This window comes from Lampris incognitus, chromosome 2 (assembly GCF_029633865.1).
Source record: "Lampris incognitus isolate fLamInc1 chromosome 2, fLamInc1.hap2, whole genome shotgun sequence".
NCBI classification, from domain to species: Eukaryota; Metazoa; Chordata; class Actinopteri; order Lampriformes; family Lampridae; genus Lampris; species Lampris incognitus.
In genome coordinates, this window is record NC_079212.1 from 28295345 (window position 1) to 28309219 (window position 13875).

Below are 13875 nucleotides of genomic sequence, written 5' to 3' on the forward strand. Positions count from 1 at the left end.
TTAAGACATGGTTGGGTGAGTTTGGTGTGGAAGAACTTGACTGGCCCGCACAGAGCCCTGACCTCAACCCCATCAAACACCTTTGGGATGAACTAGAATGGAGATTGCAAGCCAGGTCTTTTCGTCCAACATCAGTGCCTGACCTCACAAATGCTCTTCTGGATGAATGGGCAAAAATTCCCGCAGACACACTCCAAAATCTTGTGGAAAGCTTTCGCAGAAGAGTGGAAGCTGTCATAGCTGCAAAGGGGGGGACCAACTCCATATTAATGCCTATGGATTTAGAATGGGATGTCATAAAGCTCCTGTAGGTGTAATGGCCAGGTGTCCCAATACTTTGCATGTGTGTGTGTGTACTGGATTATTTTGCTCCTTAATTGTTGAGCACTTTCCCTACCATTGAGTGTTTCTTTTAACAAGGTTATATATACATATATATAACATCTAGGAAATATCTCATTTAAATCTCAAAACCAGTTTTAAGTTTTATGGTGCAAAGATGTAAATTTAAAGACAAAATTTTTAATGAATGTGTGACTACTCTATAGTAGGAGTTTATACTGCCCACCATCTATTGACAAATTACATTATGCTTATAATCAGTATAACTTAGTCGATGGTAGTAAAGATGGTATCAAAAGCTATTTGCAATAGGTCTTATTGCCAGTTAAATCTCCCTCATACAACTAAGGGCTTGTCATATTGGATCGTCATAATGGATTACTAGGATAGTAAACTGGATGTTTGGAGCAATTGCATTTGAATTGCTCTCAAACTGATTTAAAAAAATCGGATTTGGATTATTTCAGGCTACAGTCTCATTCTTGACTCAATAGCAGCATCAACACCACACAGTTGTAAAGCAAAACTCTTATTTATGCGATATACTGACAATTAAGTCCTTCTCATTAGTGATATAATGGGAAATGTAATTAGCAGTGCCAATAATTATTGTAATTTAATACATTTTTTGTTTACTTATCAAGCCTATTCTAACTAGTAATTAGCAGTCACGAGATTTCGTACTTTTTCTCAAGTCATTTTGTTCAAATACTGTTTTAGTACAGCAACCTAAGCAACTTCTAGATTGTACATAATGACATGCCACAGTGACAGCTCACATCACAACTTTTCCCTTCACATGACAGGCCCTGTATTTTCCTTGTTGCAAACCCAGTGCAGCATAAATTTGAGGTACTTTTTACAGTTCACTTAAGCACAGTTCTTGCTTAATTGACTCTTGTCGCAGAAGATTCATAAGACTTCCATTGATTATGTGCTTCTGGGATTGTAAGGCTTTCATCTCTTCATTCCAATATTTGCAATGACTGAATGGTCATATGCGGAGAGGTTTTTTTTTTTGAGACATAAATATTGTGCCTGATGTTCAAAATTATTAATCTAGCAAGATCACAAGATAAATGATAATGTTTTTTACTAACTTACTGAGTGGTTATATAACATCAAATGTGTTTCCAAGTAAATGTATTATTGCTTTGTGTGAGAGGGCCACACTTGAAGATGATAAGTTTAATCATACTTCTTAGGGAAAATGTTTTGCAGAGGTTTTACATTTGCATGACTTCCAATCACTCCAGTCACTTGAATGAGCCGCACTGGCAGTGGCATATTTACCATGATCCAATCTGCTGAGTTTAAGAATTATTTATTTCAAACAAACTACTTGTGATGCGAAATGTGGGATTTCATTTGTTATACACAGAGATCAGATGGCAGCAGAGTGATTGTCTGTGCAGCCCAGTGTAAGGACCAGAGGGGATAACCTTTCAGCTGACTGGACCTCAGCCCCAGGAAGTAGTGTCAAACAGGAGGGTGAGTGTGCCATATAAATGGCTCTTCTTATACACTATGTCAGTATATATGTGTAGTGATTTGAATTAGATGTCCCACTGTATGCTAAACAAGTGTCGTGCTTCTTTATAAAAACTTTCAAGATGTTTAAAAGTTATTTTTCACACACGGGGATCGCCATTTCGAACCCCCATGTTACCTCTGGCTTGGTCAGGTGTCCCTACAGACACAATTGACCTTTCGCAAAGTACCGCCCCAGAACGGTGCTTGTCCAATCCTACCTTAGCAACGGTCTGTCAAGCTTTCAAACACACAGCAAAATGCTGAAACGGTGTGCCTATGGGATCTGCAAATCGGATACTAGATATCTGAAAATTTTGGAGGGGGTGTAATTTTCTTTCCCTTCCCGAAACCCAGAACGCAAGAAGCGCAATGTCGGCAATAGATTTCGCAGTATAGCAGACCCCATGGCCAGCTTAATCCATCCAAAATCAACAAAAATACCTGTCTGCTCCAAGCTAAGCTTGCTACTAGCTATTATTGATAGCTAGTACGGCTAACGTATTATTACTGTTACTTTTACCCACACAATGCACTGATTTCTTCCTTCATGTTTTGGTGTTTTCCGGGTACTTCTTGGATAGTTCTGAAATGCTTGACGGGCATAGCAACAGTAACTAAGAGGGGCGGGACTTTGCGAAAGGTCAGTTGGCTGTCTCTGCAGGTGGGAAGCCGGATGTGGGTATGTGTCGTAGTCGCTGTACTAGCGCCTCCTCTGGTCGGTCGGGGTGCCTGTTCGGTGGCGGGGGGGACTGGAGGGAATAGCATGATCCTCCCACGCACTACGTCATCCTGGCGAAACTCCTCACTGTCAGGTAAAAAGAAGTAGCTGGCAACTCCACATGTATCGGAGGAGGCATGTGGTAGTCTGCAGCCCTCCCTGGACTGGCAGAGTGGGTGGCGCAGGGACCGGGACGGCTCGGAAGAGTGGGGTCATTGGCCGGATGCAATTGGGGAGAAAAAATCAACAACAACAAAAAAAGTTATTTTTCACACCACAATGAAACTTCAAGTCGTCGCCTACTGTGAAAATATTACTATTCAAAAGGTATTTGGAAATTTCCAGCAGCAACAATAATGGAGTACCAAGAAAAAAAACAACAAAACGTTATTACATATATGATTTGGGACTGGGCTGGCTTCTGACAAATACAGACTCGAGACAAAGTGAGTTGTTATGTCATTGCTGTCTGAAAAGTCACATCACACATTCATTACCACACTTGGGTTTGCACAGATGTGGACCAAAGTATCAGTTTCATGGCGTGCTTTTCACAAACCGCTAAGAGGTTTTTGTAATGTGCAGTATTGGTATCTCTGCACCGTGTTGAGGTGGTACCTCTGTTTCAACGAACAGCTTAATTGTCTCAAACAAGCACGCATGCAGCACGCACGAGTCATGATACCCCAAGGCCTAGATTAATTAAGCCAAGAAAACCCATGAGCAGAGAGCATTCAGCAGGTGCCTGTTTGTCTTGGTATGGGACTTGCTTTTGGCAGTGGTGCAGTGGCTCATTATAAATCTATAATTAAGTTACATTTTTATTTGCTTTTTTAACATACTGTCATAGGGGATCAACGTGGCTTAAACTCTGATTCTGTTAAGTGCACTCTTGGCTATATTGCCATTGTAGTCACAATTCTTCCTCAGCAATTACACCTTATCAAATATGTGAATGAGCGACTATGAATTATATTGTGAGAGGCCTCTCACTGGCTGCTATTCTGTGCCTCCTACAGGTCCTCTTGTTTTCAACCTGTCGTTTGACGCGCTTGCGGTAATGCTTACAGCCTCTTGATTTGTTCTTAATCCAAAACAAGCTTATTTGCCCAACCCCTCCTGAATGGCAGCGCACAAACAAGTGCTGTGGACCCCCTGCTGGCTGCAGGGATGGTCCATGGCTCCCCCGTGGTTCACCTCACTCTGTGTTGGGGTCTGTTAGCAGGACTAAGTGAATGGGGAGAGGCAGGTCTCTCAGGGTAGCGTCTGTCATTTTGAGTCACCTGCCATCTGAGAGGGAGGGTGAGAAGCACAGCGGGTGGGCCTGAGGGATGGATGAGCTGGGGCTATGGGAGAGGATCTCCCAGCATGCTGGGTGGTCAGGCCTGAATGAGAGCCATCATCATGGCGAAAGGGTCTGCCAATAACATGCTCCTGCTAACCATGTTGCCTGTGGAGGGGGAGACTAGGCTGGAAATTGAGGTTAACAGCCCTGTTATAAAATAAGTATTGCTGGAGTGTCCAAACACTCTGCTGAGAGGGTAAGTCTACTCTCTTTGAGTGAGCCGTGAGAAGGTAAATCCTGGGGCAGTCAAGCATTTTATACAGTAATGATGTGTAGTTAATCCCTAAACAGTTTCACTAAATCGCAGTCCTCGCGGTTAAGAAAGGATACGTTTCTGTTACTAGGAACAAAGAATCAGGGTGAAATTAGAGGTACAACATGTTTCATGTTGCTGTGCAAAGCTGCATTTAGAAAATCTTGCTCTTGACAGTTTTAATATCTTACTCCTATCCTATTCTGTCTAATCACTATAATCTAGATTTGTCCAATTTCTGTTGCTCAGAAAGGTTCAGAACAAGCGCTCTTGTTACAGGTCACGTTACATTGCATTGGAATACATGTTGTGGAAAACCTCTTAACCCAAAAGGATTATTTCCTTTTAAATCAGTCAGCGATTAGTCAGGTCTAAACTTTGGGAGATGCCCATAAACACAACTCGGGTTGAAATGAATCATCAGCAGTTTGTGAGATGTGTTCTGTGGTGCTAATAGTACATTACAGCAAAGCACTGGCCTGCACAATGGCTCACACTGTGCAGTTCAGGCTTTACCATTGAATCTCACTGCTTTCCCTTTTTCTCTCCCCCACTGTGTTTTGCCCATGGGAGGGACACGTTCTACGTGTTGTAATAAGGGTAGCTGATATAATGAAGGTCATTGTAATCAGAGCTAATGTGCCAAGGAGTCAAGACACTGTAGCTTTATTTGCTAGCTAGGCCCGGCATTTGGTGCCCATGGGGATCAGGCTGATAGTGTTATCTTTGCTAACCTGACTCTAATACAGGCCTTGCTCCACTGTTTATGTCAGCATCAGAGCTGAACTTTTCCCAGTGATACACTCTATGTGTGGATGGGCATGGATTGGGCTCCACTCAGCTCCATCCTGGTTAAATCCCGTCCCAAGGTGTTCGACTTCATTCGGCTCATGTAGTGAAGAATGCTGCGAGTCTCTCTCTCTCTCTCTCTCTCTCTCTCTCTCTCTCTCTCTCTCTCTCTCTCTCTCTCTCTCTCTCTCTCTCTCTCTCTCTCTCTCTCTCTCTCTCTCTCTCTCTCTCTCTGTCCTTTGACTTGGAAAACCGGACTCACATAGGCGCCAGTTGGATGTACTTGACATAGTAACATCACATTGACATCCATGGAGGAATCGCTCTTAAGAGATGACCTCTAAATCTAATCCTGTCCCTCAGGATATGCAAATGTCCTCAGCACAAATTTGATTTGTTTTTGTCAGTCCAGGGCGCAGCAGTTTGTTTACCCAACACAGTGTAAAATCAGAAGATATATTCATGTAGTTCTACGTTTTAGAAGTTTTATAGCGCTCAACTTGCCTCAAACTCGATTATTTAACTTTTTTTTCTCACTTAGTTATATTGAATAATGAGATAGATTGTAGAACAAAGCCTTGTGATCAAACAGAGCCAATTCTGATTTCATGAGCCAACATCTGGAGCCTTAATTAATATTTGATCGCTTATATTCTTATTCAAATCTAGACATTTGAGCATTATTACAGTTTCAGTATTAAGAGAACCATTAAAAAATGTGGCAAATATTTCAGGTGTGGTTGCGGTTTAAATTATTGTTAAAGCAAATTTCAATCCAATAACTCTTAAGTATGCAGTATGCAAAAAATATCAGATCTCAAAATGCAGTCATTGACTGTCTTGGTCAATGTATTTTTGAATTTGAGAGAGTCTGATATCGAAGTTCTGATGACCCATAGATTACTCAGTAATTATCAGGGACCCTAAAGTCCAAAAAAAACCCCACACCTTCAGCAGGGATCCACAGTAGAGATTGAATGAAATCCACTAAAATCAAAGACCTTTTTCTTATTCATCTGGGCACCTCCGGGGAAAAAAAAAAAAGGCTGGCCATATCAAATCCCATGTGACTCCCCTGGTCTTATCATTCAAACTTCCAGCCATCTCTTTGCGGCTTCCTGGAGGACCACGGTGAAATGATCTCTTTTGTTTCGCATCATTAGTTCCATCTGTTGTGCGAGCAGCCTGTCTGTTCCGGAGCATGGCAACGTGATGGTGGCCAGGGGCGACTGGAGATGCTACCATCCCAGCGGCTTGTGGCTCGACCTCCGCCACCATGATTGCCTGGTTCACAAAACCTGGCAACACACGGGCACTTTTCTCAACTGTTTTTACTTTTTTATTTATGCATATAAGGACAATGAAGGCACACGTGTCCCTTGCAATTCTAGTATGCAACTAGCATCACATTTCCTCCGAAGGAGGTTAACAATATATTGTTAACTGATATTTTGCTGTAGTTTAAACACAGTAAGTGTAGTTATGGTAGCGATGCAATTTAGAAATAATAAAAAAAGTAAATTCTTTTATTTATGGCATGATGTCTGTCTGTCTCTATCTATCTATCTCTTTATCTGTGTGTGTGTGTGTATATATATAAATTAAAGACTTAATCGATATATATTTCCATCTATCTAGACTTCATCTAGCCTGTCAGTTTAACTCAATCAGTCTCATTCTATGTCCACTCTTAATCCTAAAACACACTTTCCGGGTCAAGCTTTGTCTGCTTATTGTCTTGCAGGAGGGAGTCTGTGATGCACCAAACAGATGTAGCATTTTCTGTCAACAAGGAAATGTTTTATTCATGATTTACATGAATGATAAATCTTCAGAAAGTCTTAGTGCTGATGGGCATACACAATTTAACATCTGTCTTCCTCAGAATAATTAATAGCATAGCAGAACACTTGGGAGTCAATGTTAGATTTTTTTTCCTCTCACTTTACTCGATCTAATTACTTCTCTAAAAGCAAAGCGTTCTCCAAAGAAGACTGGAATGATGAACACAGCAGTTGTGTTCATATTTGTTTTATTCGGGAAACACCCAGAAAATATCTTGTAATTTAATCCCATAACGATCGCCTCACCGACCTGTCTATGTGGTACCCCTGCAAACCATGCCCTATATAAGAGATGAAAATGTGGCCTTAGTTTTTTTTTTTAATTGTCATGCCTAATTCCCAATTGAATATTTCCATAATGGCTCTGAAGGGAATAGCTCTGGCCTTATCTCAGTACTGTGAATGTAAATGGCAAGGGCATCTGTGTGTATGTCAATGCAGAGATCACCAGATCATTTTCATTGGAGATGGAGCCATCAAAGGTCATAGCCAATCAAATGACCTAACCTTGCAATGTAACACCTGGGTGTTAAAGTGGACTCATCCTATCTACAGAGATGGGTGTAATGTACCTCTAATGTCTAAAGTGCGGAAATAAAATAAGAGTTATAGGCTGGTGGAGGAGTTTCAGTGTGGGCTAAAGAATGCTGTAATTCTATAGGGTGAAATAGCTGTGTTGGTATCACCCGAGGTGACAGTCTATTGCCAAAGTGCTGTATTTGTTGGAAGCATTATGAAATAAAGTCTGAGAAAAAAGGCCACTATTTGGTTTGAATTGATTCCTGGAAAACTCCAGAAGTGAATATGCTTTCATTTTGATGGTATTACTGTGGGCAAAATGTGTTGTGTCAGTTTCACCTCCCCATTACTTTGCTCCATTAAGGCAAAACCGACTGATTTTATTTTTGCACAGTCTATTTTCTGTGATAAAATGAAAATCTGAGAGCTTTATTAAGTCTGAGTGACACCCAGAGCTGAGAGCCAACAGGAAAGTAAGTCATGTGGGATCTGGTTTCAGTTCATTTTTGCTCAATTTCCCTCTCCTGATCAAATACTGCACTTTCCAGTAGGGGCCTAATGGGAGTGTCAAGTTCACAAAGACCCCCTCTCTCTTCCTCAGGCTCCATTACCTGCGTAGAATGCCGGTTTTAGTACTTATGAGCACAGTCAGTGCAGTTTAGTCAAGCTGTGCATAGACTGTTCACGTCTTTAGTAAGTCTTAATTGAGGGTATATTGGAGGCTATTTTTTTCTTGTTTCTGCAGACTTTACCTGGAGATGCTACCATATGTTACATTTCACGTACTCCAAAATGGCTGAGAGGGTTATTGCATTGTGACATCATCCACAATAGCTCGCTGGAAAAAAGAAAAATGATGGAGGTGCATTCCCCGTGCCAATCCCGGACAATATGACCCCCTGTGGTCATATGTCCTCCCACCGACCCCGTATTGGCACGCCCACCGGAAGCGCTATTCCTCTTTCCATCTCCAACTAAATGAGATCGGTCGATGGCTGTTTCTCTCTCGCTGGGACTAAGAGTAAACCTGCAAATACGCAAGTAATCTAGTGATATCCTGGTATATTAGATACTAACTTATAGTTAGCTTACCTTTTATCGCCAAGATGTTCGTTAATCCGGTCGATGTGGCCGGCTTCTACGCTTGGTGCGGGTGTGTTAAACCGGCGACGCTCCAATGGGACCCCCATCCGGACTGTGTCTCCCATATCCCGCATGTTCACTACACGGGCTACTTGAGGGATGTAGACCGTACTGAGATCGACTGCAATTTCTGTAAAACTATCAGAGGATCGGGGCGCCAAAGGTGGGCTGCCCTGTACCGTCAAAGATGGGGACTTGCAGATCCCTTCGCACCTGCTAACGAGGCGGCTAACATGGTGCTACCTAGCTATAGCCATGGGGCGGAGGCTAGCAACATCCCTCCAATGCTTCCTAGCTACAGTCACGGGACGGCGGCTAGCATTAGCATCCCTCCGGAGCCAGAAGCTATCCCACCATCCGGGGTAGTTAGAGAGGACTGGACCAATGAGATCCTATCTCTGCCTGGTGAATCCGTGGCATGTTATTCGGCGGGTGCGGAACCCGAGGATTCACTGCCTGAGGAAGTAGACGATCAGGGCGTGGAAGACGACCAGCCAAGTTCGTCTCAACCAAACAAAGATGGCGACGCCATGCAACGTGGGTCCGAAACATTCCTCGCCAGTTTCCGCGATCTGTTCGCGCGAGCGGTCAAGTCTGCCGACATCGTTACCGAGCCGGGCAATCCTCAAGATCCGGTGGTAGCCGATTTTCCACGAATGGCAGAGAGGGTCAGGGACTCCACTCTACCACCTTATCCTCACATCGAACGAGCGTTTAAGCGGGCGGAGGCGGATCCGCTACTTAAATCGTCCTCAAAGTTCAGTCAGAAGGGGGTTGACGTCTTAGCAGTCAAGGTTAGGAAGCTGAACTACAAAGACTGGGAAATTCCGCAACCAGAGAGGGACATTTTATCGTTCAACCCTAACACCAAGGTGGGGTCTCGCGATACTCCCAAACACCCTTCGCAGTGGGGCCAACAGGTGGATCGTTACGCGTGTGATGCATGGCACGCCAGGACACGCGCAGCTGGACTCGTCTCAACGGCTGGGATGATAACAGCGTACATGCGCAAGCTCTGCAGCCTATCAAACGTCGAGCAAAGCAAAGCCGCCATCGCTACAGCAGGTATCGACAGGGCCGAGTTCGGTGACGTAGTGGCCAGCGAAGCAGGTTGTGAGTACATCTTGGTAATGGAACGCATAGCTGACTCCCTGGGATCGCTGCTGTATTCCATCGCTCTAGAGTGCGGTTCTAGCGCAGCTGCCTCCACCCTTTCGCGCAGACGTCTCTGGCTAGAGACAGCCGGTGTAAAAGAGGAATTCTGCAAGGAGTGGATGGCCCACTCCTGCGCAGGGAACCAGGGCCTGTTTGGAACGACCCCGGACATTATCAGCAAATACAAGGCCGCCCAGGCCGAGCGCGAAACCTTGCACAAGGAGCTTCTCCCGATGATGAAGAACCCGCCTACCCCTAAGCCCGCGGTGGGCAAAGGGCAGGGGGACAAGCCTGCGCGCAAGCAGAAATGGAGAGAGACTTATCCAAAAAGAGGTGGTAAAGCGGGGCGCGGGCGTGGACAGGGCTCACGTCCAAACTCCCAGTCTTCCACAGACCCAGCGGCCAAGGCGGCCAAGCCGGACAGCACAGACACTTCCAAGAAGGGAGCTGCCAAGTGACGTGTTTCGGCAGGATGTTACGACCCACACCAACAGACTGATTCCAGAGCCGTCTCCGGCGATATAGACGCTTGTTCAGGGGACACAGCGTGCGCAGGGCTAAACACTGCGCCTTTTATTTTGGTTTCTGATGCACAGTCTACTTGTTCCATTCCAAAGGTTGTGAATGTGAATAAAAGTTTTTATGTTGGTGATGATGGTGATTGCGTATTAAAAGGTTTGAAACGCAAGTCTGATTGTCTGTCTGAATCTTTAGGTAAAGATGATGATAACAATGTAATAACATCCCTGCTGGAAATATTGGATAATAATGACATGAGTGCAAATGAGCCCCTGGGAAGGGACTATGATGCGACAATGTTTAGTCTCTCTGATGGGTCAAATGGTAATTTGGAAAGGTTCAAAACGCCAATTCCCCCATCTGGGTCTCCTTTACAAGGACGAAGCCCCCCCATGGACGCAGGGCATGGCGGGCGGGGCTTCCCCAGACCCTTTACGCGCAACTTACGCACACTACCTGAACAGCAAGGTACAGGAGGCAACGAGACCTCTGTCACGCATGTTACACAGGTGGAAGGAATTGGTCCCGTCGGCTTCTGTTTTGGATCAGATAGCCCACGGACACCAAATCCTTTTCGAGAACGGTATTGTACCCCCGTACTTGGGAATAGTGCATACGGAACTGGGGTCAGTGGCCGAAGCACAAATCCTAGACAACGAACTCACAGAGTTACTCTCGAAAGGGGCAATCACGGTGGTTCCTCCCCTAGAAAGAGAAGACGGGTTTTACAGCCGTTACTTTCTGGTCCCGAAGAAGGATGGGGGCATGCGCCCAATCCTAGATTTGAAACCCTTCAACAAGTATGTAGAGAAGGTCAGTTTCAAAATGCTACGCACACCGGTTCTGCTGTCAATGGTGACACAGTCCGATTGGCTAACTTCGGTCGACCTAAAAGATGCTTTCTATCATTGTCCGATTGCGGAAAGACACAGAAAGTATCTTCGGTTTTGTTACCGGGGTCAGTGTTACCAGTACACATGCCTCCCGTTCGGATATCGCCTCTCTCCTCTGACATTCACAAGGTGTGTGAAAGCAGCGCTCGGAGTGTTGATGCGCAAAGGTATGCGCTTGGCATGGTTCCTAGACGACCTGTTGGTGTTGGCCCGGTCGCCGGAACAAGCAATACTCCATACTCAGGAGTTGATGGAATTCATGGAGTACATGGGTTTCACTATCAACATAAAGAAGAGCGCGACATGGCCTTCGTGCCAGGCAACGTATCTGGGTCTGAGTTTGGATACGGTATCCATGCGCGCAACCCTTACGCAAGAGAGATGGCATTCCACCAGGACCACGTTAGCACATTTCGTCCCGGGGACATATGTCACTTATCGGATGATCAGGAGGCTGCTGGGCCTTCTGGCATCGGCTCACCAAGTTGTTCCTTTAGGTCTGTTGTTCATGAGGAGACTGCAATTGTGGTTCGCAGTTCACTTCTTGAAATACGGCAACGAACGCCGGTACAACAACCATCTTATCCTGGTCCCGCGCGTGGTAGCGCAGGACCTAGACCACTGGAACAGAGCCTGCGTGGACATGTCTGGGGTCCCTATGGGCCCCAGGGGACCCGAGGTAACGATTTATACGGATGCGTCCCTCTCGGGTTGGGGGGCCATCCTTGGCTACAAAACAGCGCGAGGAGTGTGGCCGTCTGGGGAGAAGGTCCACATCAACGCGCGCGAGACGGAGACGATTTGGCTGGCTATCCAGCATTTCGCTCAGGATCTCGTAGGCCGTCAGATACTGATAATGACAGACAGCATGACGGCCAAGGCCTACATCAACCGCCAAGGCGGTATGAAGTCCAAGCGTTGCAGAGAGTTGGCCATGCAAATTTGGATTTGGGTCAACAGCAACGCGCTATCAATCAGGGCGCTTCATGTTCCTGGGAAGGACAACGAAGCAGCGGACATCCTCTCGAGAGGCGGCCCGCATGCGGACAATTGGAGCCTCAACCCAGCCATAGTGGCTATGATCTGGGAGAGGTTCGGGGTAGCTCAAGTGGATCTGTTCGCATCGAAACTCAATTACAAGTGCCCTCGTTGGTACTCGATGCTCCCGTCCGACCTAGCGCCGTTGGGGGTCAACGCGCTTGGACTAGATCCATGGCCCGAGGAGATGCTTTACGCATTCCCCCCGCGCAGGTGCCTCCTAGACCTGGTGGTCAAGTTCGAGCGCACAGGGGGTCGGTTAGTTGTCGTGGCCCCGTACGAACCGAGCACCCCGTGGTTTCCGCGAATAGTGCCCTGGATAGTAGGCAAGCGGTTCGACGTCCCGGAGTGGGCGGACGCGCTCACGCAAGCAGGAGGGCTGCTACGGGAGAGCCCCTGGATAGGAGGCTCCCAGTTAGCGGCGTGGATGCTTACAAAGCCAGGCTCTTAGCTATGGGACTTAGTGCGCAAGTGATTCGTGTCATCTTAGCGGCGCGTAAAGACTCCACGTATTCCAGGTACCAGGGGTACTGGAATCGATTTGACCAATTTTGCGCTGAACGCGACATGGACCCTTTGTCAGTAGGGATTGGCCCTATACTGACTTTTGTGGAGGTCTGTAGGAGTGATAGACTATGGTCTTTCTCCTCGGTCAAAGTCTGTGTATCGGCTCTCACGTTCTTCCGGGGGAAGATCGAGGGTAGCACGGTTTTCACGCACCTGCTCATGACGCAGTACCTGTTGGGTGCTAAGAAGCTCTCAGCTAAGGAGCTTATGAGAGCTGAAACTTGGGATGCTTCCCTTGTTCTGCGCGCACTAGAGAAAGATCCCTTTGAACCCATGTCTACGGCAGACATGCGTTATGTCTCGGCTAAGCTGGCTGTGCTCTTGGCACTTACCACCGCAGCGAGGGGTTGTGAGCTCACTGCACTCACCATCAAGGGGATGGTGTTTTCTGGTGATCTGATGGTCACGCTCTTTACAGACCCCAGCTTCGTGCCCAAAACTGTGTCTGTCCTGACGCGTAGGGCCCCAGTGGTGATACACGCATTTCATCCGTCACCGGTGACTAGGGATGAGACACGCTTGCACCTCTCGTGTCCTGTACGGGCTTTATGCATTTACATGCGGCGCACAGCAGATATTCGTAGGTCTGACAGGCTGCTGTTGACCGACAGAGTGAGCAAACCAGGTTATGCCCTTTCCACCCAGAGGCTAGCACACTGGCTGGTGGATGGTATTACGGAGGCGTATACCAAAGCGGGTAAAACAGCTCCTAAGCTGAAGGCGCATTCTACCCGAGGGACTGCTACGTCGATAGCTGTGTTGTCAGGTATCGACTGGGAGGTCATCCGCCAGGCGGCGGTTTGGAGTGGTGAGACCACTTTCTTACGGCATTATTACCGGCACGTTAAGGTGCGGTCGGTTGCCGACGCTGTTCTGGAGCAGGCCTCTTAGGATGCTCTCATCAGAACGCTTACCCCTTCCCCCCAGGGGTTTGAAGGGTTCATTGGACGGCTAGGGAACGGAGGCACAAATCCTGTCGTTGTTCAATGCAATAGCCCTCTCAGCCATTTTGGAGTACGGGAAATGTAACTTTGGGTTCGCGAAGCGAACCCTAGTTATATGAACAACGACAAAATGGCTGAGAATAGAGCCGTTCTCCTCCTACCCGGGCCACAGGTGTGGTGCTCATTTAGTTGGAGATGGTTCGACTTACAAAGAGGAATAGCGCTTCCGGTGGGCGTGCCAATACGGGGTCGGTGGGAGGACATATGACCACA

General features: G+C 46.5%; 1 protein-coding gene across 1 annotated transcript in view; it reads left to right on the forward strand.

The window, feature by feature from the left end:
- Positions 1–13875, forward strand: part of casz1 (castor zinc finger 1) — a 208270-nt gene that overhangs the window by 20857 nt on the left and 173538 nt on the right. The window contains exon 3 of the mRNA XM_056299172.1: positions 1758–1833. Coding sequence (XP_056155147.1) covers positions 1758–1833 — 76 coding nt within the window. The remainder of the gene's footprint in view (positions 1–1757; positions 1834–13875) is intronic.